At 38.4% G+C, this 27,726-nt stretch overlaps 1 protein-coding gene across 5 annotated transcripts in view; it reads left to right on the top strand.

Annotated features, from left to right (window-relative positions):
• The window catches only part of LOC144061798 (cGMP-dependent protein kinase 1), a 108,529-nt gene that overhangs the window by 69,136 nt on the left and 11,667 nt on the right, over positions 1-27,726 (top strand). For 4 of the 5 annotated variants that reach the window (XM_077582562.1, XM_077582561.1, XM_077582564.1 and 1 more), the window contains 6 exons: positions 2,326-2,431; positions 7,083-7,146; positions 10,401-10,478; positions 11,831-11,925; positions 23,495-23,560; positions 26,762-26,836. In XM_077582562.1, coding sequence (XP_077438688.1) covers positions 2,326-2,431; positions 7,083-7,146; positions 10,401-10,478; positions 11,831-11,925; positions 23,495-23,560; positions 26,762-26,836 — 484 coding nt within the window. Of the gene's footprint in view, positions 1-2,325; positions 2,432-7,082; positions 7,147-10,400; positions 10,479-11,830; positions 11,926-18,380; positions 18,500-23,494; positions 23,561-26,761; positions 26,837-27,726 lie in introns of those variants that run through there. The other variant, XM_077582565.1, reaches the window with a different exon arrangement.

The raw sequence follows: 27,726 nt of genomic DNA on the forward strand, positions 1-27,726 counted from the left end.
CAAAGACAGCAAGGTATTATGATCTCCCCCACACCACCTCCGAAATCCTCCTCCACCAAAGCCGAATAATAACAAGCCGTTATTATAGAAAATAACGATTCCCAAGTTAACTGGGAATAATGAGGTAAATAAAGCCATTAGGAAAATAGAGGAGAGGATGGTCAGAGCCACTGCACGTGGATGACTCAGCCACGTTGAAATGTAGAACGAGTTTTGGGGCCCCGCCGAGGACGATGAAACACACTTTTAATGGGGGGAACTTTAACGACGCGCCAGCGCTCTCATGAAGCCAACCAGTCAGCTCCACACGTAAACAAAAGACAAAACTCAAGTGACACAATTGGGCTGTGATAAACAGTATATTGTACATTGGTTCTGTGGACGTAAACATACAAAAATCTCATCTAATATATTTCATAGATGAGATTTTCTAAATAAAATTTGGTTTCTTATGAGTATAATTTGGATCCAAAACTTTCCCATAGTTCATAGTGGTGCCTTGATATAAGAATGACCTAACTTCAAGTTTATCAAGATGGCTGATTCTTTTTTTTTTTGCCACTCCCAGTTCAAGTTTACTGGCAAACTAATCATAAAACAGAGAATTACACGTGGTTTATTCAAATCAGCCATATAACTTTGCCTAACCAAAGTCCTTTAGCATAATGCTAACAAACTATGCTAAACGCCGCAGACAGGCTAACAAACAAGCAGCACACACCGGAAGGAGCAGCACAATGTGGCACAAACTGTTACTTGCATTCTATTTGAATGTCATTACTGCATTTTAAAAAAATTATCAAATGAAGTATAACACAGAGTACTACTTTTCTTATTAGGACTCCCGTAGATGTAAATAGTCAGTCTAAACAATTAGATTTAGGCAGTAAAATGGAGCATTTAAAAAGAAGACTTGCAGTGTATCTAGCCTTAATGTTGGCGAGATGTGACAGCCATAGCTAAAAGCTATAATGACCACAAATAGCTATTAAAAAAAAAAAGGAATAATGCGGAGTGTTTTATAGCTAATAGAACTGTCTAGTTCTATAGCATACGGCCACATCATTGTGCATCAGGCAGGGGTCGGCCTGATGCCTTCAGGCAAGCACAAATTGAATTCAGTGGTGGGAAAAGTTAGAGTCGAACTATTGCAGTATGTTGGCAAAAACAATATGAGATTTCGACGATCCAAGCATGCAGTGTGAAGCCGTGCTTTAAATGACTTCATTTTTTTGTCATTATAATTCTTAGGCTCACACTCACTATATTTTCACTCCACTGTTGTTATCCGGGTGAACTTACATTGAGCTTAGTTTCATTGTTTTGAAATTTCAGCCCCCCAAAGCCTTTTTCACTGAGTAGCATGGAATCAGCTAGCTAGCTATTGAAACCATCCTAAATTTTCTGTTTATTAGCCAATATATACTATATATTAATACTCATGCGTAGTTTTTAAATATTACTTGTACATGTTTGTACTCTAATGATGAATATTTCCCAAATTCCATTGGGAAACTTTCCATGGGAGGTTTTTAGAAATGAAAACAAGGTTAACGTAGATGTTAGCGTAGCATTAGTTTTAGAGGAATGAAACGGCGTGTGATGAACAATTTTGCAGTTATCGCCTTATGTACTATTTTATTTTGTTTAATATTCACAGCCTAGAGGTGTCATTAATACCAACATTTACAGTAATTCTGATTTTACTGCTGCTTTCTATGGAGGGTTCTGACATACATACAAACTCTGTTTATGTCACCGGTGTAGGAACAGAACTCGATTGTAAACCAAGAATTTCCATTCTCTGATTTCCTTCATACTCTGTATGCTCGCCTCAGTACTCCCCCGCCACATTTCCCTTCTCTCGCACGCCCACGATAGGCGCAGGAGTGCGAGGGCACGTTCATCTCTGCACACATCTTTAATTTGTTTTTGTTTTTTTGGGAGCAGTCACAATCAGGAAGACAGGAGGAAAAGCTATTAAAAAAAACACACACACAGTCTTGACTTTCATTAGGATGCCATCGGGTGACTTTGAGCAAGTCATGCATGCAAGGAATTCCAAAAATACCCGTAAACAGAAAGCACCAAGATATGCAATTCTAAGATATGCAAGTTCTCTGTTTCCTTTTTGAGAAAATGTAGCATGATTTTGGCTGCATATCAACTTCAATTTCAGCTGCTTAAGACGGGATATTCGCCTCATGCCTGATCTGCATACACAACATTTGAAGCCGCAAATGCGTGCGTGGGCTGCTACTGTATTTTATCCTGTTTGCAGGATGATTTTTAAAGAAGTGTCTGTGTTTGTACTCTCATTTCCAGCGCTGACAAACGTTAAGCTGTGGGCAATCGATCGGCAATGTTTCCAGACCATCATGATGCGGACGGGTCTCATCAAGCACACCGAGTATATGGAGTTTTTGAAAAGGTAAAGAAGTCGCCTGAATAGCCTGATATGCAATAACAAAAGGAATGAAGGCCTATACAGTGATGTGAAGAAGTATTTGATCCCTTTCTTGATTCTGATTACTTTTTCACATTTGCCCAAAAATAACTTTTAGGTACATTTTCTGTTGACTGACGAGAGAAAAGTTGAACTTTTTGAAAGTTGAGTGGCCCGTTAGGCCAACAGTACATCTGGTGTAAAAAATACCACAGTGTTGACAATGTGCAGGTCTGGAGCTGCTTTGTAACTTCAGGACCTGGATGACTTGAAATGAATTTTGCTGTCTATCAGAAAATCCTGCAAGTGAATGTCCGCTTGTCAGTTTGCCTTCAAGCTCAAGTGCTCTTGATTTATGCGGCAGGACAACAAACTGAAACATTACACCAAGTAGTAATGAAAAGGTCACCTCTAAATTACCTTTAATTTAAAGAGGAAGTCAACCAAAAAAACTATTGTTAACAATAATATGTTCTATGCGACCCTACTAATCTAAATATGGTATTCTGGTTAATATTGCGTTAGTGGAATATGAGTTACGAAGCAAAATCCAGCTGTTTTTTTCCATCACAGGGGGCGGCCATTTTGCTACTTGCTGTCGACCAAAGATGACATCAATGTTGCTCAGGTCTAAAGTAACAACCAATCACAACTCAGCTTGAAAAAAACAGGTGAGTTGTGATTGGTCGTTGCCCGATCCCTGAGCAACATTGATGTTATCTTCAATCGACAACAAGTAGCAAAATGCTCCCAAAAAACGTACAAATACGTTCTATTTTAAATGCTTTAAGTGTCCCAAAGATGTATTTATACGTTTTTTTTTTAATGTTCCTTTTTATGCAGTGGTTCTCAACCGCGGTCCTCGAGTACCCCTATCCAGCCTGTTTTCCATGTCTCCCACAAGTTACACAGGTGTTGCAAACAGTCAGCTCATCAGCAAGCTCTGCATGAAGCCTGATAACGATCCTCAGCTGGGTTGGCTGGGGAGTCATGGAAAACAGGTTGGATAAGGGTACTCGAGGACCGGCGCTGAGAACCAGTGTGCTAGAGCATACAGAAGGCTTTGATGCAGCCTCATAATTGAAGAGAATGCTTGAAGTAGTAGTAATGTAGTAATGGTAGTTATTACAAAACGGCCAGCAGGTGGCAGCAGAGTATAAGAGATCAACCAGGGCCATGTCGCAAACAAGCTTATTTGCCCATAGTTCTAAACAGATTTGTGAATACTGATGGGAGCAAAGGGGGTTGCTTCTGTGAAAATGGCTGGGAGGGAATGAGTTAAGTGGGACCTTGTGGTAAAACTTTTTGAACTTTTTCACCTGGGCTCAGATAAGTTTGGATTATTTTCCCATCTTTTCAAAATTACTTTTTATATTTTACTTGGGATGTTTTTGAGAAATCAGGAAGGAGGCAAATAACTTTTTCACAGAACTGGATGTGCCAGCTACCACTCACCGGGGTCTTAGCTTAAATAAGTTATTCAAGTCACTGATGTGATTCATCGTTATATTTATTCTCAATAGGGAAGCCCATTATCACTTTAAAGGCCCACTGACTGTTTTATGTGCGTGCAAGCGCTATATAGGATGATAGACTGATCAAAGGACACGGAAAGTGTCGATAAAGATGAATGAGAACCGGTTCGGTGTTAGAATTCCACATGTTACCGTCCACCACTGTGGTCATGACAAAACGAAATGTGATGCCTCCCGCTGCGTTTACATGCAAACGCTGCACTTTCGCTCCTTTCCCAGGATCCCTTCCACTGCACCAAAGCGAATGAATCACAGTGATAGAGATCAGAAGCTGTCACTTTTTGACAAGAGTTATTTCATGGCAGGCAGATGGATGCAGCAAGGCATCAGAACCTCCCAATAAAATAATGTTTGGCCACAGGTGCAATGTAGTGGAAATGTCAAAACAAGCTGGAACAATTGCCAAAGTCGACTGGAATTTGCCTCAAAGCGCAAGAGTAGTCGTGCAGGCATTAAATGATTAACTCTGCGTGTGTTGTGTTTTTTTGTACTATAATGACTTCAGATTGTTTTTAAGTCAATGAGAAGGTGATTATAGTGAAGTGGACTTCGAGTAATCAGTCTGACTTTCTCATCCAATCACATTCACATGCCTTCATGGCCTCAACGGCAGGGTCGCTACCATTTTTTTTGTGGCTATAATTTTAAAATAAGTAAATGTTTTATTTCTCGCTTGAATAATACTTACAACTATAAACCTACTGTAGAATCCTCTCCTAAGAGCGCATGTGTGTATGTTTGTTACCTTGTCATGAGTTCAAAATGTTTTCTCCCTGTAATAGGGCTGCTCCATTATGGAAAAAATAATAATCCCGATTATTTTGGCAATAATTGAAATCAAACAATTCAAACGATTATTTATTTTTTGGTACAAAACAAAAAAATAAAAATATTAAGACCAATATAAAAAAAATAGAAAAACTATAATTATGTAAGTTGCTTTTGGACCAAACATAATTCATAATAATAATATTTATTTATTTATTTAGGCAAAAAACTTGTGCAGTAGCACAATCATTTATTTTTTTGTACAAAACAAGAAAATGTTTACACATTTAAAAACATTAAGACCAATTAAAAAATAATAAAAACACTATAATTATGTAAGTTCCTTTTGGACCAAACATAATTTATAATAATATATATTTATATTAATATTTATTTATGTTGGCAAAAACATGAAGTTGGAGTGCAGCATGTGCACTGTGCAGAGGATTTTTGGTTTAAACGTAAAAAACAAATAAAAAAATATTAAGACACTAAAATTTGTTGAAACGCTATTGTGCAAGTTCCTTTTGGATGAAACCAAATTTGTTAAATTACTTATTTTAAAATGTAAAAAAAAAGTGCAAATGTATAAATTTAAACAATTCAAAATCAGTATTGATAATGTCAAAAATATTTTATTCATCTTTTTTTATGATTATGCTGATTTTGTAATTGTGGAATGTAATAATTGAAATTTAATTTCAATTAATTGCACAGCCCTACCCTGTAATAGTGACTGCATGAAGGTGACAAATCTGGACTTACCTCTCAGGAGCACATTTTTTTCCATTAGCCTATCCAAGAAACAAGCCAAACGGTTGAAAATATTCATGAAGCAAAAAGAGAAAAGATTCCAATTGCATTAATGTCGGTCTCGACAGAGCCAGACGTCGCCGTGCGAGATAGGGATCACCTTCCTCTGTATGATTGTATTATTTAATAGTCGGCGCGTAGCCAGACGCTCATATACAGGATCCTCGAAAAGGTCAAAGTCGTATCATAAGCCGCATGATCATTAGCGCAACTTGATTTTCGCCCGTGGTGGCTGACTTATGTATTATGATTTTGGACCGCCAGCTGTTGAGCAATCAAATATGACTTCAAAGCGCACGACCTGTTGAGACTTTCATTTCAGTTGAGAATCATTTTTTGGAATTTGGAGTGATTTGTGGTAACGTGGCTGTACAGAGACTTCCATTGTTAAAATGTTCACTAAATAAGTCGTTTTGGCTACGGCTTCACATTTTTAAATACATAAATAAAAAAATTAATTACCAAAAATAATAGACATATAATGATATTGAATAAAACAATATATTAAAAAAATAAAATTAAAATACCAAAAATAAAAGACATATAATGATATTGAATAAAACAATATATTAAAAAAAATAAAATAAATAAAATGATAGACTATCAACATTTTCAAAAATTTACTTCAAAAGCAAAAATGGAATTGTTAATGTACGGCCTTTGCACTATGCTGCCCCCTAGGGTTCAAAAGCAGACTACTGCCTGATCCAACAACTGAATAATGAATAATTTCCTGATTTCCTCACAATTACACTTTGATTAGAATTCATAACATTTGATACAAATATATATATATATATATCTTCTCAGCTATGCTATGCTCCCCCACCCTTCCCTTTTTAAGAGTCCCTGTCAGTCCTGATGGTAACTTTTTTTTTTTGTCTGACACAAATATAATGTACCACCTTTTGTCTCACTTCCTCATTTCCACGCCAGAACTACAGTACAGTGACCGTAAAGGGTAAAAAAAACTCAAAATACTCAACTTGCCTCAGGCCTTGTCGACCCACGCGACGCCGCTTCATCTGATCACCGCATTGTTGCCTCACCCCCATTGAGGAAGCTCGGAGCGGAATAAAGATCAGCAGCGATGAGATGATTCCGATTACTATAATACAACATGGAAAATGGGCTGGGCGGCGGGGATGGAGATAAGCTCTTTGTTCGCCAATGCGGGATGTTTCCCTTTCGTTCTTGAGAAACGTTGTCTGACTTTTATTTAGTTGGCTCAATAACATTCAATGGAACTGCTAGAAAGCAAAAACGGCTACATTAGAGCCTCTTTGTGGCGCTTTCAACCTCCTCCGCACTGTGGGCCGCTGTGTAACCCGAGCCTTTTCTCATTGAATGCTTAAATATTAATACGCACATGATGTACCATAGCATAAGACGGCACCGATAGCATTCTAAGCATCTCCCCCCCATTGCCTTTTTTCATGCATTTTTAATGAGCACTGTATGGATGACACCAAAGAGCAGGATCCTCAATTGAAAAGTGCTTCCTGTTCTTGTTCTTGCAGCGTGCCCACCTTCCACAGCCTGCAGGAGGACATTCTGAGCAAGCTCGCCGACGTCCTTGAGGAGGTGAGAGCGCTCTCCATTCACAAGACGCGTACAACAATGTATGCAAAGTGCAATTCTATATGCTCCAGTCACAGTGAAAGGACGGTTCCAGATGTTTGGATGCTGCTGCACTTTTCACGCAGAGAACATGTAAATCACGGTTAAGATCATATATATGTATATATGAACAGTGCCTTGCAAAAGTATTAGCCCCCTTTGAACTTTTTGACCTTTTGCCACCTTGCAGGCTTCAAACATTATAATATATATATATTTATTTTTAATCAATACCAAATGGGATACAATCGCTAAGTGGAATATAATTTACGCAATATATATATATATATATATATATATTTTTTTTTAATAACTGAAAAGTAGAATAAACAAAATTATTCACCCCCTTTTCTCTCAGTGCAGCCAACTGGCTCCAGAAATTTCCTGAGCCAAAAAATTGTAAAATGTAAAAATTCGATTCAGTGGGATTACGATTTGATTTGCTAAGGCACGGTTGTAGCTTTTGTCAACAACATGTAAACGCTATTAGATTCAAAGAAATAGGCTGTACGTCTCTCATCCAAGAATATTCGATAAATATCTCGATACATGCAATTCAAGGACAAAACCGTTTTAAAATGTCATGATTCAGTTTGGTTCATCAAATAAATTTGTCAATAATAAAAATATAATTTCTAGTACATCGTAATTTTAATTGGGAATTGCTTCACACTAAATTGTATGCTAGCTTTAATAATAAATGCTAGTTTTGATTTAATATGCAATATTATAAATGCATATACAAATGCTTATCACACTTGTTTTTTCCAGTACATTTTTTTTATTTTAACTCAATTTTATGAATTATTATGAAATTACTGTATCAGCAGCCACTTTTTATGTTAACTAAAGTATGAAAACTATCAAATAAAAAATATTTGATTGTACATTTTTTTCTACATTTAGAACAGATATAAGATATGCGATTAATCGTGAGAACTATTGAAGTCATGGGATTAATTACCATTTGAAAAATTAATCGCTTGACACCCCTAATATAATGAAATAGTATTGAAAGCGAATTTCCCTGGCACCCATAGCAATCCCCTATATTGCGTAAAGGATGGGCCATTTTTCAGTGGTCTGGATTAAACGGTAGCGGCATGTCGCCCACGGGCCGCACTTTGCCCACCCCCGATTTCAATCTTGTTGCAGTTTTATTTACAGAGAGACAACACGGGACTGTTGATTTCATGAACCATTAAATCAACTAATGGAAGCCTTTCACACAAGCCCGAGCATAAATGAATCAATTTACCTAATGTAGTGCATAACTGTAAGCGCACGCTGATTTGAATTTTTTTCCGCCCAAATGCAGCCACAGAATGTTTTTCTTGCCGGAAGATGTCTCTGCCTGCATTTGTTTAAGTTGAATTTACCTCAGTCGCTGGCGTGAATACAAATGGACGGCGGTAAAAGGGCATTTGTTAAGCAGCAAAAACATGCTGCAAAGATAAAGAAGAAGGCAAGCGAGAGAATGTTTGGGGAGACGATAAAAAGACACGTAATTTCTTTTCGAAACAGATTAGTTAGGGAAATCTGCTACTGATTTCCATGAAAAACTGCTTTTTGATTTGATTTTGATTTTGATTGTGGGGCTTGGCGGAGGTCTTTGCTCCATGCCATCCTTTCAAGTCTTCACTACAAATTCCTCGGATTCAGTGACATGGATGAGCATGTGGATATGACCCCTCTTCTGAATTTTTGTCAACGGGTGGCTGTGGGGGGGGATGTAAGACTTGTGTGGTCGAGATGCCCATTGAATTTTTTTTGTCAGCCCTCAGGTGGTTTCTCGGGGCTATTGCCACCCCGTTGGCCCCGCTCTTTGTACGCCACTTCTCTGAGTGAGAGAGAGAAAAAACATCTTTATCTTGTTACTTTTGGCATTTAGCCTGAAAATACAATTTTCTAAAAACTATCCTCGTTAAATTTAAAATGCAATTTGCTTGTAACCCAAAGGCCAAATTGCACAGAAAAAAGTCTTCTTTTTTTTTTTTAAATAACTACCCTTATCTGTAATGACTTACGGTAACCTAATGTAAAAGCTCAAGTTAAATCTGATATTTTCCTGATTATTTTTTATACCCGTGAGATTTAAGAGTGCCCAAAAAAATTACCAAACATTTTAGAGGTGTGAATTCCCTAGTAGCTTGCGATTCGATCTGTGTCACGATTCATAGGTCACGATTCGATTCAATCCCGATTAATCCCGATCTGAATCTATAAGTCAATTATTGTGATTGTTTTCCCCCTTAAATTTAGAAAATAGTGGTCCCAATCTAAATAAAGTCAAATTTACTCTACACTCTAAAAGCTGTCAAAAATAACCCAACTTTGAGTCAAAAATGGACCGATTTTCGACTTGTGTCTATTTGACCCAACTTTGAATCAAGAAATGGGTCCTTTAGTGTAAAACAACTCATAAATATTGGTCAGATCCTTTACTTGGGTCAAAAAAATGGGTCATTTTGTATAAAACAACCCAGAAAGTTGGGTCGAATTGACCCAGAAAGTGGATCGGTCCATATTTGATCCATAATTGAGTCACTTTTACCCCAACTGTTTTTAGAGTGTACAGAATTTACAGTGTAGTTTTCACGGGTAATACCTAAACCTCCAGTGGTATTTATTGTTTAAATACAAATTACAGTTTGGAAACTGGAAACCTGAGTGGCCAGCAAATTTAATTACAAGTTATTAAGAATTAATAATTTTTAGAACTATACATTATACAACCTATGTATGTGTAAATTAATGTAAAAGCTTACTTCTATTTGTCCAAAAAGTGGTGCTATCAATCCCTCCCCAACATTATAAAGGTTTGTTCTTTTTAACCAATGAAAATTCTTCTTCACGACTTATTATTAGTATTAGCTGCGGCTAACATTTCAGCAATGGTAAAAAATGTATTTGATATCTCCTCTTAGCATCTCAATCACTTATTTTTTCCACCCGTGCACCACTCTCCGGTTTTCACGTTGGTTACACCTCCAACTAAATGTACATCTAAAACCGACATCATCAAAACCTCACTGATTATTCAGTGTCCATTTAAAGCACTAGATTGGTTGATCAATCTGCACCACTAACAAGACATAAAAACAACTCATTGTTTTACATCCCCAATTTCAGCCTCGTTAACTGCAAAGTTCGCACCGAGGGAGGCGAAAAGAACGACGGCACGTACCTGAAAGTCTCTCTCGTCTTTTTCTTGTCAGACCCATTACGAGGACGGCGAGTACATCATCAGACAGGGGGCCCGAGGCGACACCTTCTTCATCATCGGCAAAGGAAAGGTGAGTGCGGGAAGACGACGGCTTTGGGAATGCGGCTCGGAATCCGTCGGCACGTCTCGCCGAGGAGGGAGAGTCGCTTGCGGTCCTGTCATCCCAGTTTTTAGCACCAACTTGTCTCATCCTTGTCCCATCTCGTGACACCCTCCCCATCGCCGTTATGTTCTTGTCAATCAGAACGTCCTCAATAAGGACACGGGAAATGCCCAAAGTGCAATAAAAATGCGATAGTGGGGTGTGATGAATGTTGTGTTGCAATTTGCCTTTACACACACACTTGACCTTTTTCCACATGGCTATTTCCCCTAATTTCCCCTCCATGGAGACAACGTAGTGGTGAACTTTCTGCAGAGGACACATGATTATAGCTTGCATCCTGCCACACACACACACACAAACACACACAGTTTTGAAAAGTTTACTTTTAGCCGTACTACAGCAAAGACTATTGATTTGGAATGACATCAGACCCAAAATGAATGCCATGTTATTTGTCTTAAAGGTCGGGCTGTGCAATTAATCGAAATTCAATTAAATATTACACTCCACAATTACAATAATACATCATCGTAAAACTTTTTTTTTTAAAATTTTTAATGATCATTTCTTTGTTAAAAAAGAAAGGAAAAGTTTATTTAAAAAAAAAAAATTATTACTTTTTTTTAATTAATAAAAAAAAGAAGAAGAAAAGATTATAAAAAATGAGGGGCGTCAGATGATTAAAATTTTTCGTAATTAATTGCATGACTTCACTAATTAACTCACAATTAATCAAAAATTTTATGTTTTATGTTATATTTTTTTTTGTTTTAAATGTACATTTATTTATTTTTTTAGGTTTTCATACTTTTGTTAACAAAAGTGGAAAAAAATGTTAAACTAATAGAAATAGTTCAAATGAATTTTTGACGTCTATAGCCGTCAATGGCAGTGAATGAGTTAATTTGAAGAATTTTTTTTTTCATCAGTTATACGCGGAATTGATTTTCACTAGTTGGAGGCTGGGGAGTCACCGGCATATGTTTTTGGAATGAACGTATGTTATGTCGTTCTTAGTATAAAAAGTTTGACTAGTCTATAGGATGCCTTTATGTGAATATGTGCAAAAAGTGGAATGAACAGCTTCTTCCACTTCCTCTAAAAATGGAGTGATCGGGCATCATTCCCTCTGACAAGTGAACTTCCTGAAGTGCACTGCAACCATGACTCACACATCTTACCTGTAACGAAATGTCCCGTGTCCACATCTCACCTATTCGTGATGCGTACTGCAACGTGTGCGGGTGAGAGATGTCCCGGCGTGATTTACTTTTGATTGACGGACGCGTGACATCTCAACACGTCTCTCTCGCCAGGTCAATGTGACCCGGGAGGACTCGCCCAACGGGGAGCCCGTCTACCTGCGCAGCCTGGGCAAAGGCGACTGGTTCGGAGAAAAGGCACTGCAAGGGTACGTTGATGCCTAACGACGCTGCCTCTTCCCATTTAGATCCTCTCGCCGCTTCTATTTCTATCACTGTCAGACTCTTTCTCTCCCATTGCCTTGCACATCCTGCATTTATCCTCTCTAATTTGCTATCCATCTTCCGCCTGTCTCTTACGATAACCTTCTTCTATTTATTTTTTGTTGCCAATGCTCACTCCGCTTGACAGGTGCGAATGTTTTCAAATGCGACGCGTGGGGCGTTTGCTGATGGCGTTGAAGTCGGAACGCATGCTGGATGATGACGGCAACGTAGCCTAGCGCGGTGTTTACAAATCGTTTTTGGACCTAGATCAGGGATGGGTGATCACAATTTTTCATCTGTGCTACTGGAGGGGTCACATGGGAGGTGTATAATATCACAATGTACTCCATTTCCTGTTTTATGGTTGTCGTCATATATTTTTTAAATCACCTATGATGACATCACCATAAAAATAAACATTAGGAGTGTCAGGCGATTCCAATTTTTAATTGTAATTAGCTTAATCGCAAATCTTCATACTGTGGATTTTTTTTTAATCGAAATATGTCTTTTAATCATTCATACAGTAATTTCATAATAATTCAAAAAATTTAGTTAAAATTGAAAATATATATTGTAAAAAATGAGTGTGATATGGATTTGTGTTGAGGTCATTTTTCTGCCTCTAGATGGCATAATTGCATTTGTAAGATATCGGTGACAGTTCAGTGCATTTTTCTTTTCATTTTTGAGAGCTATTTAATCTTTAACATGAAATAACTTGTGAAATTCTACACATTTTTTAAATTGTAAAATACAACTTGACCCCAGTCTCCACAATTATATGCAATATTATAAAATGTATTACTGCTCAATTTTGACGGTCATTAAAAAAAAATTGTGGCATTAAAGGAACTTGAAATTAACTCAAAATGAATGCACTAATTTTGACACGCCTAATTAACATAAACGCTTTCATGTCCAAACAATCACAACAAAGCCAACGGTACATCTCTTGAAAAGTATGCAAAAATCTCAATTACTTGTAATTGGAGTATGCACGCGTACACACGCGCGCACACAGACTTATACGCAGATGCTCGCGCACACACGCACAGCAAAGGGCCAGATTGTGTCTACTTGAAGCCTGGAGTGCTCCACGGCCACTGCAAACACTCTGAGTCATATCACACAACACTTTTGTCTTGAAGAACACTTAAGTACAATAAATAAAATATGTTGTCTGGCGCAGACGAGTGGAGCCCCGATAGCTATTTTTACCCGGCCGCCTCTTTTGCCTTGACGGGGCAGTTAAGTTGAAACTAAAGGGAGAGGGATGGAGAAGCACATTTGAGAAGAGAGGAGTGAGGCCTTAAGTGGCAAGTTGTAAAAAGAGGATGTTGCCATCTTGTGGTCAGGCATGTAACTGCGGAAAGAAGCCCACATGGGCATCAAATAATCACGCTGAAGAGTAGATCATATTGAAAATGGATTTTATACTGTAAAAACAACAAGTTGATATGTTAAAGCGGGGGAACACTTTATTGTTGTGAAAATGTTCAACTAAGTTGGGGTGGGGGTTGTTAATGTTTGCCAAAATATTAACAAAATTTCTCGTCATAACTTTTTTCAAAAGCAAAAATGATTTGCTCCACTTTATGTGAAAATATTACATCAATGATACTTTAAAATCCTATTTTGACACCATTACCCTTTTTTAAAACCCCAATTTTAAACCCAAACCATAGATTGAAACCCTACCTTCAAAACCTCAGTAACCATAGTTTGAAACCCCAATGCTAGTTTAAAACCCCAATTTGAAACCCTAACTCTACTTTGAAAACAGAAGTCACATATTGTGATGGTTGCATTCATCACTGAAAACCCAACCCACTGTTGAATATTGGGGCCCATGTTTAAAACCCTACTTTGAAACCCTAAAACCCAAATTTAAAACCCTATGTCGAAACCCTAACCCTAACTTGAAACCTAACTAGGAAAGCATAGCCCTAATTTAAAACCCTATGTCGAAACCCTGGCACCAGTTCAAAATCCTAATTTGAAACATAACCCAAGATTAAAACCCTAATTTGAAACCCTAAACCTAATTTAAAACCCTACTTTGAAATCCTAACCCAAATTGAAAACCCCAATTTGAAACCTTAACTAATTTAAACCATAATCCTATTTTAGTACCCTACTTCGAAACCCTAACTCTCGCACCTTCGGACTGTTGCACCCATCAGCTAACACTCTAATCACCGTCAAAAATTGTGACCCTACTTTTAAAAGGCTAATACGAAACCCCACGTGGGTGCGGCGGGTCACAGTTTCGCCAGCTGGATCACCTAAATACACAATCGGGTGCTGTGCTGTGGATGCACGTATGTTTTGTTTTGTTTTACTTCTGACACGGTAGGATGTGCGTCGTGTAGCGAAATCCTCATCATTACCATTTGCGTTAAAAATCCACTTTCCAGTTGCTGCGTGTGTGATCTTCTGCTGATTGCTCATTAAAGCGTTTTGCTTCAGCAAATTGAAGTACTATTATTTGCTGACTAATTCTCGCCACTTAAGTATCTCAGTGATTGGAATAAGTAACTTTAATCGGATATTTACATTTTGGAATAGTTGTGCAAACATGTAACTGGCATTACAGCATATAATTAAGGATTTTTTTTTTTTGCGTATTTATTGAGTGCAGACTTCAGACTACATTTCAGCAGCATATTTCCAACAGGTTAATTCCATGGTTGCGTACGAGACAGCTGGTGTGGCGCAGATGTCCTGACTTTGGCCATATGTTACTGACTAATGACTGTACGCTATGAGAGATGACGCGCACAACATGCGTGGCAACGGAGAGGTCGAATCTTCAGATCCAAATTGAAATCCGACCCAACACGTGATGTGATTGAGAGCCTGACGGCATACACTTTGATATTAGATCCGACAGCTGTGCCACCATTGAAAAAAAAGATGTGATGACATCATTTAGTAACAGTCTTGGGCAATCACTAGTTGTCTTATATAATGGCCTTTTTTTGTCACATAGTAAAGAAACAGCAAGTCTTCCATTTTGGTTAGAATTGTATTGGGTCATTGTGACCATTTCTAGGTGTTTGTCAAAAACGAACCTAGTTTCAATATAATTATTGAGCACTGGGAGAATAATAAACACAATGAGCGCACTCACACATGAGAAGCTGCTGTCAGCCACAGCTCACACCCAGCAGTCTAAAAACAAAAATAATCCAGTTTGGGTCAAAAATGGGCTGATCTACTATTAAGGTCAACTTGACCCAATTGTTGGGGTTGTTTTGTGCAAAATAACTAACCAAAAAGATGTCATTTTGAATAAAACGACTCAAACAATAGGATCGTTTTGTATAAGACAACCCTAAAAAATTGAGAAAGAAAGTAGTGGATTGGTCCATTTATTTATTTATTTATTTATTTTTAACCCAAATTGGGTTTGTTCTATATGAACACAAATAGTAAAGAAAAACTGTTGAGTCTAAAATAACCCAATTATGGGTCAACAGTGGGACGTTCTGCTATTTAAGTTAATTCGATTTTTATTTATTTATTTATTTTTCAACAAAATAACCCAATTTTATCAGCCACAGCTCATGCCCATCACTCTAAAAACAGGGTAATAAAATAACCCAGTTTGGGTCGACAACAGGCTGATCTACTTTTTAGGTCAATTTTGGGGTTTTTGTACAGAATAACCCAAAAATTGGTAATTTTGTACAGAACAACCCTCAAAATTGGGTCGTTTTGTATAAGACAACCCCAGAAATTGAAAAAGAAAGTTTGGTCAAATTAACTCAAGTTGGGGATCTATCTTTTTTTTATTTTTTTCCCCAAATTGGTTTTGTTATACATGAGCACAAATAGCAAATTGCAAAAACAGTTGGTCAAAAATAACCCAATTATGGGTCAAAAATGAAATAACCACTACTTAGGTCAATTTTACCCAACTTTGGTAAATGGATCAAGTTTACCCAACTTTGGTAAAAGGGTCAAATCGGCCCAAGTAGCAGTCAGTCTCTTTTTGACCCAATAAATGAGCTATTTTTGACCCAGCTGCTTTCAGAGGGGCGCATTTACAACGTCTTCAAAAATGTGTTTTAACAAGTCTGAAAGCATTTAAAGAGTTTGGGAGTGATACAAATCTGAAACTTTTTCATTATATGGTCTCTGCAGGTGAGTCAGAAACGTATCCCCGAGATGAAAACTAAAAAGCATTGTTTTTGCACTATAAATAGAAAATGATATTTGAAGTTGTTTTCCCAGACTGCGATTTCAAGCAGGTCCATATTGAAAAGATCATCTCACCATTTGTTTATTCACGCAACTTCATCTCCATGCCACAATAAAGACGCCGGTTATTATCATCTTTTATTGTGCAGAGCGCCTTTTGTCGTCTTGAGCCGGCCCAGCTTTGATGACTGCGTCTCGCCCAAATGTAAATGACGGCGGATAGCGGCCATCTTGCAAGGCGGCCTTTTGATCAGGGGACCCGGCGAATATCCGCTTTGCCCCCTCCGCCGCTCTAATTAGAAAGTTAACTATGCGTTCGTGTATGAACACCAACAGCCCCCCCCCCCCTCAAAGCTTTCTCTTGTCTTTACCGGCAATGTCGGCCTTTCATCTGTGAAGGGAACATGTTTACAAATCAAAGCGAGTTCTCCTGCTAATGACGACAGAATGTTTGTGTGTGCGCTTTTAAGCTGCACGATTAGGTTACATGATTAGTTTTTTTTTTTGAAAGGGCTTTTGTATAGAATGGCTGGAATGACGAATGGATGTCATCTCGATAGGTTCTGACTGTTGTTTAGATGTCGCTAACAAGATGTCAAGAGGTGTGAACTTCTTGAGATGAGGTGGATATCCATCAACAGCATGCAAAGAGTTTCTCCTGACCTCTGGCTGTGCTGTTGTGTGTTTATTTATCTGAGTATATGTGTTGTGAATCCTTGCCCAACACAAGCAATAACAAATCCAAGTGTTATACTTCATCCGTGACAACTGAAATGACGACACTGTCGTGTGTATTTCACTGTATTCCTATTTCTATTAGAATTAGAAAGCCGAACAAATTGCATTTCAACTAGCAGGTGTTGGACCCTAGAGGCTTCCACTGTATTTCTACATGACATTCAAGCCCAAGCATTACGTTGCTTCGTTTGTAATTCGCAAACATACAGATTCGGCAACACCAGTGTGAAAGCAACAGCGTGTCAGTGTTACCCATGGGCCCGTATGATATTTTTGGATTAGGCGTTAACTCCATCGAGAATTTCAAGTCAGCTAAGGTTTTATCGCCAAATTCTCAACATAGGCAAGATCCTCGTAAGCATCTGTCGGCCGGCCGAGCTGTCAACTGCGTGTCTGACTTTTGACATCAGGGAGGAATAAAAGAACACTGAAATGAATTCTGTCCATTCTGAGGCTTTTATTGCTGCATCCTTTTACTGTTTTCTTTGCTGTCTGTCTTTTAAGACCACTCAACAGTTGCGTACAATTTCACCCTTAAAGAGACCGTAAACCTAATAACTGAATCGCTCCTTTTCCTTTTGGCTTTTCCCTTGATGGGTCGCCACAGCGAATCAGTTGCCTCCATCTCAAGAGCAAATATTGCCTATATATAGCTGTCAAGATATCTATCGAGCTAGCTATCTCGCTATCTTGCTGTCTAGCTAGCCAGCTGGCAATCTAGCAATCTATCTAGCAAGCTATTTAGCTAGCCACCTAGCTATATAGCTAACCATTTAGGGATGTAGCTAGCTATCTTGCTATCTGTCTCGCTAGTCATCTAGTGCTCTAGCTAGCTATCCAGCTACACATCTAGCTAGCCATCTAATGATGTAGCTAGCTATCTCGCTATCTTGCTGTCTAGCTAGCCAGCTGGCAATCTAGCAATCTATCTAGCAAGCTATTTAGCTAGCCACCTAGCTATATAGCTAACCATTTAGGGATGTAGCTAGCTATCTTGCTATCTGTCTCGCTGGTCATCTAGTGCTCAAGCTAGCTATCCAGCTACACATCTAGCTAGCCATCTAATGATGTAGCTAGCTATCTCGCTATCTTGCTGTCTAGCTAGCCAGCTGGCAATCTAGCTATTTTTCGTTAAAGCTGTCTAGCTAGCCATCTAGCTATGTAGCTAGCCATCTAATGATCTAGTTACCTAGCTAGCCAGCTAGCGATCTAGCTAGCTACTTAGCTAGCTATTTTGTCCGTTTTTCCATAGGAAGAACGGAGAGTGCAGTCTTGTGAATTTGCCAAGAATGGTCTTTCTAAGAATGCACAGGATAAAGTTTTTCACAGTGCGAGTCTCTTTGTAAATTAAAATGGCTGTGTACTCCCCCCACCCCCCGACTCTGACATGCTTCCTTGATAACATTATGAAATGCATCTTGGGATATTTTACTAGCCAAGCCTTCACAAGGATCCTTGGTTTACGCTAGCTGACAAGAACAACATCCGGGTGTCCCCTGTGTGCTTGGTTTATTCATACTCTCAATTGGAACTTGGGCCACGACTGATGACGTGTCACAAGATCACAAGGTACAATGTAAGAACGGACAATAATGCAAATTGAGAAAGGGCTTCTATCTAACTAGCTTTTTAGCTAACTAGCTATCCACCTGTCATGATACACCTTCTTCACACAGTGTTTGCTCATTGGTCCATTCGTGAACCCTTTTGCCATTGCTCACAGGGGACAGACATTGCTCCGCTTAACATGTTCTTCAAAACAAAGACAAAGAAAGAAAGTAAAGAAATCGAAGTTTTCGTCGCAAAATGCGCAAGGGTGTTTTTTTGTAGCACGCAACTCGGAAGTCTAAACAATTTAGGACCATGTCATGTCCCTTGGTCATCAAGGGTACATCGCAAATAATCGGACAAAGGCGACGGGTTTTAAGACAGCCACCTCTTCTTTCTAATGTGACAGAGAAGACTGACAACTGACAACTGTTCCTGAAACACATGCATTCTTTGAGGAAGAAAGGTTGACCTTTTACAGACTGCATGTGGATATGTGAGTGAGTAATGTGTTTTTGATTTAAAACTGGAAAATTTTAAACTGTAAAGCATGTTTGAGTTCTTTTCAAAAGCACTTTATAAATACAATTTATTTATTTATTTTATTTATTTATTTTTTTGATTTTTGAAAAAAAAAAATACAAAAAAAAAATATATGTATAAATTTAAAAAAGGAGAGCAATGATGATGACATGTCAAATCGGTAAAATTACCGAATGAACAATACTGAGATCTCCAGGGAAAAAATAAAAATAATAATAAATAAATACAATTTATTATTATTATTATCATCATCATCATCATTAATGAACAAGCATTGCATTCACTAATTATAAGGGGGAGACTGGAAGTTTTTGCTGAAATAATCAAATAAATGCTATACAGCTAATCCAAAATAAATGCTAGCTAATGCTGTGTTTACAAACTGCAATGAACAAGCTTTCAGACTCGACTTTCCAAGTTAGTGAGAAAGCTATATTAGTCTTGACATGAGTCAATGTGTGTTTCATCCATGGTGGATGAGGTGAAAGGCGTTCTAAAAGTAACTCGAGCGGGGCTGGTTTGAATTTGAATTGCGTTTCCTTTATGGCTGGTTTGTGTCATTGCACAAAAGATAAATACATGTATATTTATTTATACATTTGTGATATCTTTTACATAAAAATCTAGTAATGGGATAAAGTCTGAAGACATTTTGTGTAAAACAAAAGACATTGAAGATGTTTATCTATCGATCCATCCATCCATCCAAAAGGTCCTGATGAAATAAATCCTATGAAAGGTCCAAAACATCCCCAGTATGTTGGCAGCGGAGTAGAGTACAAATCACTTGTTACATGCTCATGTTGCCGTTTGGCCTGTACAGCGAGGCTGCGTGCTTGTATATTATTTTTATAACCCTTTTCCCAGGACACTAGATCGCTGTCAAATTACGAGGTTAATTCCTGCCCTCTGCCTCAGTAATCAACACCGCCGGCGAATCCAAAAGAACATTCTTCTCTGCTTTTAGTGTCTGAGCTAGTATATACTGTACGTGCATCCAGGACGGCGTGTTTGTTCTGGCCTAATTAAAAAAAGAGCTTGTCTGTTTTCGGAGGTTTAGTGGCTGACTTAAGCCTCCGAAGTGTGCAAATGACAGATACGGTTGCAGACCTTGTCAACACAATGGCACACTGTTGGGGGGGGGGCAGTAACAAGACGCAAGTAACCCTTGTGGGGGGTCGGGGGGTGTAGTAGTAACAAGACGCAAGTAACCCTTGAGGTCACTTAAATGGGATTCATCCTTATGTAACCATTATTTTTGATACATGCATTTCCAGGCCTTGTTGTGCGTCGTCGTCATGGCGAGTAAGTGACACAGACGTGGAGTACTTCCTTGTCGGGGGGGCTAATGAGCTCATGTAACAGATCGTGGATGTCATTAACTGTCGCTCATCTGCGCAGAGAAACAAAACGATGCTCGGCACATCTGCAGGCCTGGTTTGACGTATTTGCATCGTTAGGAAAATGAGGTGTCGTGAGGTGTCATCTGCTTACTGTTTGTGTTGAAGCGACATTATGTAAGAGTTGAATCCAAAATCCATTTGATTTTACATGCAGCTGACACTTCATTAGCCACTTTTTTTTTTTTAACTGACTTTACTTGATTAGCACTATCAGAGATAATCATAATTTAAAATGATAATTATGTGCAGTATTTAACACAATTGTTAGTTTTATATGATTTTTATGACCCAAATTTAATTTAAATGGAATCTTAGTCTTTAAAAATAGTAATTAAATCCTTAATTTAATATCTACAATCAAATTTGTCCTTTAAAATTAACAATAAATTATAACACTTCTTATTTCAGAACATAAATAAATAGTATTTTATTTAACAGTTAAAATTGATAACGTTCAAAATGTAATAACATTTTACCTTTAAAATCATAAAAATAATACAATAATAAATAAATAAATATTTTATTGAATGAATTAAAAACTACAAAGTACATTTTAGTAAAATCTAAAATGCATTTATTCATATAAATTGAATCATTTGAAATTAATAGTAAAATGTAATAATAATAATAATAATAATTTGCAATAATAATAATAATACTACAATAATAATGGTAACAATAATAATCATCATTTTGCCCACTTATTGACTGTTTGAATGTAAGTATGAGTGGTTGTCTGTTTGTAAGAGATAACTGGGATTCGCTGGCGACCAGGCTATGCTGCCTTTTGCCCAAAGCCCAAAGTGGTATTAAAAAGACATGAATATATGGAATTTTAGCCTTAAAGATAAAAATAAGGAATTCTTCTCAAGCATTTTCAATGAAATCTGAGAAATGTATTTCTGTTCGCTTTTTGATGAGAATGTCTGCCGGGCACGTAAGGGCAGCTTTCTTGTTGTGTCCTTGCCTGGCACATATGTGGCATGAATTAAAAATGAGCCCGCTCCAGTTGTAGAGGGGACACGCATTATTTTATTTTTTTTTACTTCTTTCTTTGTGTGAAGTCGAGCAACAACTTGCAGCAGTCGTGTCAAATCACAGCTGGTGCGTTACAAAAACTTTGATAAGTTCACTACTTGTACTTGAATAAATCATTTTGACCTTAGCCTTTCGAATTAAATCAATGTCATGGAAATACAGTATTAGCTTTGGATGCTGATATTTAGACATATCATATATTTTTTTTTTAAACAACTGGTCTCATTCTCCTATATTTTGTGCATTTATGCAGTATGAATGGCAGAATCCAGAAGATGCCAAACGTCAGTCCCAAAAGTCACGATTGACTCCGTTCCTTAGTTTTTTTGTAAGACATTTCCTCCCAACAGCGACAGTTTGCGAACAACAAAAGTTCCACTATCCAAGAAAAAATTCTCAAAACATAGAATCTCTTTACCCGTATTAACCTTAAGGTTCTTCAAAAAGCTTCAAGCCGAATGATATGATGCTCAACAGCTTGAGGCATAAATTATACTTCATGTTAGAGCCGCGTGATGACCATAAAGCTGCAGTTGAACGTCAGTTTGGGACAGAAAATCTTGCCAGTGTCAATTTTGCAAGCAAAACTGCCAAGCATCAGCTGTCAAATGATGGCCTCACATCTGTCTGAATAAACCTTCAACGAAATGGAAATGGGGGAAAAAAAGAAGGGCCCGACCCATATGGGTTTTTTGAGGCCAATGCTGACGCAGAATATTTGGCAGAATAAAATTCCGATAACCAATTAATCGGCCGATTATAATGAAAATGTAGTTGTGTTTACATCAATAAATACTGTATATGAATTACAGGCAGAACATTTGACAGTTTTTAAATAATTTTGCGCATTCTGTCTTATGTTACAATGTTAATGTATAAAAAAATAAATAAAAATGGAATAGTTTATAGTGACTTTAGGGACACACTGTATTGTCATCTATAACCATGCATCTATAGTTAATTTTAGTAGTAGCAGTATCAGTACAGCTGTTTTTTTACATTGTTTTATAATCCCACCCATATAAATCCAACCCAACTCAACACTGAGAAGAACTTTTTCCGCTAACATATTCCACTGACCAATCACAGCTCAGCTTCAGAAAACAGGTGAGCTATGATTGGTCACTGCCTGAGCAACTGTGATGTCATCTTCAGTCGACAGTGACAAAATGGCCGCCCCCCTGAGATGGATAAAAACAGCTGGATTTTGCTGCTTAACTCATATTCCACTATCGCAATATTAACCAGAATATCATATTTAGACTAGTGGGGCTGCATAGAACATACTATTGTAAAAAAATAAATAAATAAATTGGGGGTGTGGGTGGGGGTTGGGTTGACTTAAAGTAAAGTTAAAGTAAAGATAAAGTTGTCCATGTGGTCCACCACTAGCCCAGAGGGCCCCCGATCCATCAACTGTTAATACCTCCGCCGGCCTTGACAAACACCTCCTTACTACTCTCAGCTCTCCTACGCAGCGTTCGGCTATCAAAACGCACCAGCTGTGACCTTTATTAGTAGCGTATGGGAACGCGGGGGGTAAAGGCGGGTTCACACGAGAGTGCGCCAGGAAGAGGAGGAGGAGGAGGAGGGAAGTCCGAGGGAGTTGAAATGGACCATCGTTGAAATAGGCTGTCATAAGTTGAGCAGAGACACAGTGAGTGATGGAGCGCACGAACTGGAGCGGAGCTGAGCCCCTTCAAGTGTCCAAATAATCTCCTGACGGGATGTCAGTCCGAGAGTGTGCTTGTCTTTTTGGCGGCACGTTTTAGTTTTTTTTTTTTTTTTTTTATCGGAAGACTTGGGAGCTCGTTAACGATGGATTCTTGGAACACGGACTCTGAGGATTCGTGCGACTGGAGTAACTCGTCGGATGAAGAATGCCCATCAGATGATGGATTGGACTTGAAATATGATAAAGTGTAATGTCCAACATTTACAGATTCCGCATCCGATGAGCCTTTTAAATGGAAAGTAAAAGTTCTTACATGTGCTATGTGGCTAATTGTGTTGTTTTTTTTTTCCCCTATAGGGAGGACATCAGAACTGCCAATGTTATTGCAGCAGAGGCGGTTACCTGCCTAGTCATTGATCGAGAGTGAGTATCTATCAGCTTCTATTATAAATAATGATTCTTTGATTTGTTGGTTTTAATCGTTTTATTGAAGTGGAAGCCAACCTTAAACCTTTCTTGACTTTCTGATTAATAAGAGTTATGAAGCAAAATGACATCAATGTTGCTCAGGTAACAACCAATCACAGCTCAGCTTCAGAAAACAGGTGAGCTGTGATTGGTCATTGCCTGAGCTCTGAGCAACATTGATGTCATCTTCAGTTGACAGCAAGTAGCAAAATGGCCGCCCACTGAGATGCCTACCTGAGGTGTGGAGCTAGAAGAGGTGGTGACCAGGATGTGGAGGGTCTGAGAGAATTTAGCCTGCCCTTGTCTTGTTGAGTGGAGGGTACCAATGTTTTTTTTTTGGGCAGTGCTGTCGGTTGCAGTTGGATTTTGTCCTTATTAGTGTCGTTAAACCGCTGGTTTCAAGACAGAGAGACAGGCACACAACCGGTACGCCTATATAAGGACTTCCTGTTTACCTGTGTCTCATTTTCATGATGTACCCTTACTAGGCAGGACTACTTTTATGCCTTGCGTCATTAAACACGTTTTTTAGATTTTATTACAGTTAAGGAAAAGTGACCGTTGCTAGAAATATACGTTTTTACCCAGTTCCATAAAAGATGTGATCAGATGTGTGTGACTACAGAACATTTAGATGCTACTCAATCTCCTGAAACACGTTCGTCTCATTTTCGCTAAACGCGCCGTCACCTGCCGTCCGCCAACTTGCTTTTGTGCTCAGCTCATTTGCATGTAAATGTTTTTGCTAGACGCTACAGGGAGAGAAAAAAAATAATCGCTTTGCTTTGAGGAGCCGTGCCAAGAGGACAGGTGTAGGAATTCCGAATACGGGAATAACTGAGCAGCCGGGCTGTTTGTTGTTGTGATTGCCAGGGAGCATAACCGTATTCTTTGTGTTTATTGACCCTGAAAGAAGCCCGAGATCAGAGGGAACAGTTTATCCGAGGAGCGTTAAGTCTTGTGGTGGGAATAAATGAAGTGGACGAGGTTCGGGGGTGGGGGGTATCGTCTTACCCAGGGCCCAGCTGTGGCTTTCCTCGGAACTAACAGAGGGGATAATGAAAGAGTCATCTAGCACAGGTGACGACCATCGCCTGTCATTCAAACCCGTGTCCGATGGTGTCGTAACCTGTGGAGAGAGCTCGATGTGAGTGAAATGTGTATTGTCTTTTTGTCTGTGTGCATTTATTGACGTGCTACACTGGGAATGAAAACAAGCAGTGGGCCATTAATGGCAAGGCAAACACCACAACTCAAAACAGAATGCGCTCAACAGATGTATTGCAATTTTGGTGTGACAGCTTAACGAGGCCTGAGTGGAAGTGTGTGAGATATTTTCTGCTATTTTTGAATTGTTTGAACAGAAAGCCGATATATATTGGTATGGTTGCATAGACCTTACAGAAAGGTTGTCCGACTTTGTTAGTTCCAACATAGTAGTGCTAATTCGTAGAGCAAAAATCGTTGCCTCTAGATGCCACAAAATGGCGGAATTACACTACATTCATCTTTTTTTTTCTTTCATATGTTTGTGCGTGTGTGCTCATTAATTCACCTAAAACCTATTAAAAATACCTTCACCTAAACAGAATACTTCAGAATCCAGCTAGAGTCGTGAAGTTGTCAGGAGACCCGAGGAAGGATCAAAGAAAAGAAAGAAAATTAAATCCAGCACCGACCAACACCTACTACCCACCGGATACTACTTTCGTCTAAGTGAAACTGCTCGACTCACTTCAACATGGTCGCTGAGCACCAAAATGCCACAAAATGGCGTCAGTGGAATAATTCTGTTATTGTTTTGGCCTGGGCACAAAAGCAGTGAATGAGGGAGTTTTCCAGTGAATGGAGGACAGATTCATAATCACCAAGATGTAAATCTCGTGGTGTGTATCTCTCCAATTAAAGATGATTTGATGTGTATCTTAATCCATGGGGTGCGATATGATTCATCACTTCAAAGTGGAACGATTTGATTCCATTTGATTCAATTTGGATGCACTCACATGTTTTAAATCGATTTTCATTACACCCCCTATTGTAACCATAAAACTTTATATCACCCTCCTGACAATGAATCCAAAATGGAATTTGCCCTCTCTAGTATCTCAATTATTTGCATAAAATTTCCCCCACAGTACAATATGACTAATGTTTGTCAATGTCAACCCAAAAATAAAATTCTTGACAATAATATGTTCTATGCTGCCCCACTAGTCTAAATACGGTTTTCTGTTTAATATATTACGTTAGTGGAATATGAATTCAGCAGCAAAATCCAGCCGTTTTTGTCCCATCTCAGGGGGCGGCCATTTTGCTACTTGCTGTTGACTGAAGATGACATCAATGTTGCTTAGGTCTCAGATAACAAGCAATAACAGCTCAAATTCAGAAAACAGGTAAATCCTGATTGGTCCTGAGCAACATTGATGTCATAAGGCAAAATGGCCGCCTCCTGAGATGGATAAAAAACGGCTGGCTTTTGCTTCATAACTCATACTCCAAAAATTGTCAATACAAGCACAATATTGTGTTCCATGTTTAATATATATGACAGAATAGACTCTTTTCTTTTTCTTTTATAATCAATAGTAGAAAAAAAAAAGGTAGGTTGCACAAAATGCAGCCATTTCTCCCACGGACTCTCAAACTGTGTTGATCTCGTATCTAAAATGGGGGCAATGATGTCATCTACCGGTGGTTTTGCTTCACTAAAGTTGTTTCCAAGTTTGAAATTTACAATGGAGCAAAATCAGATGCTTCCCCAACCATCCTCGTTGAAAAAAAAAAAACGTCATTTACAAGTATACTTGTAATTTGTTATAAGGGCAAGTCATACGGTCAAAATTTGCAGCAGGTTCAATGTCCCTGGCTAATGGCCCAAGCACCAAATCATTTCAAATGAGTTCTAATCAGGTCACCTTGCACACACGTCACAGCTTTGTCGTAAAGTTTTACAGTATTAGCAACTCCCAACTCCTGCGCGCTGACTTTTATGGCCTTTCCGATTAGCACTGTCTTCGCCGACTTTTTACAGTCTCGCCCACTGAATATTTTATTATAACTGGCAGCATTTGTTATGACAGTCTGGTCCGGTTTTGCATCAGCCTTTCGTGCACAAAAAGTGTGTTGACGCCAGCTCTTCTTTTATTGCAGTTCATTTAAGCATCTGATAGGAGGCTTGGAGGACGTGTCCAGCAAAGGCCACGAGGATGTCGACGCCAAAGCCAAGTAAGACGACTGTTATTCATATTAATATGTTGTGTTTTATATTTCATTTCAAACACTCTTATCATCAGTCACAGAGCACTTTCAACAAATAGCAGCAGTTTGTGGCCGAGCATTTGGTTCGAAACCCCATCAAAAAAATGTCCCAACTGCTGAATGTGGATAAAAGCAGAGGCGACGTCGAAGGCTCAAGGGTGAAACTGAGCACAAATTCGGGCATGTGGCGCGTTGCGCTTGGCCGAGGGCGTTAATGGCCCATTTAAAAATAAAACATAAAAAAAAAAGTTTCACACGCTAGCGCTAGTATAAGACATAAACTGCACCTTTAGGTCTGCTGCATAACAACAGATGGTTGAAAAGAGAGAAAATTGAAGTGACGACCTGCGACTCAGTTTTACCGTCGCCATGGAAACAAGAGAATACCAATGCAGAAATCATAAGGCACTCTCAGCTATGAGTTTGCTCTTAGTTTTTTTTTAAATTAACACTAACATTGAAATATGAATATGCTGCATATTATGAGGCGTGCACAATATTTTGCACCTTTTATGTCACCAAAATATAAATAATAACTAAATGGTCTTCGGTGGGGTCTGTAAGGCAGATGTGCTAACCACTTTTTCATTATGCTGCCCACTGTCAACACCTCCAAAGTTGTAATTCTGAGTAAAGATGATTGATTTTGAAAAATAATCACATTTTTGTGATTGCGATTTAATATGCAATTATTTTTTCCTAACAAGTACAAACAGTAAATTAATCTGTATTACAATAGGCAATATGATATTTATTTAAATAAAGAAAAATGAGCATATACAAATATGATTTATTTTTCTACCTGAATTAAAATGAGCATATTTTCCAGACTACAAGTCACACTTTTTTTTTTTTTT

Source organism: Vanacampus margaritifer, chromosome 12, assembly GCF_051991255.1.
Source record: "Vanacampus margaritifer isolate UIUO_Vmar chromosome 12, RoL_Vmar_1.0, whole genome shotgun sequence".
In the NCBI taxonomy this organism is placed as follows: Eukaryota; Metazoa; Chordata; class Actinopteri; order Syngnathiformes; family Syngnathidae; genus Vanacampus; species Vanacampus margaritifer.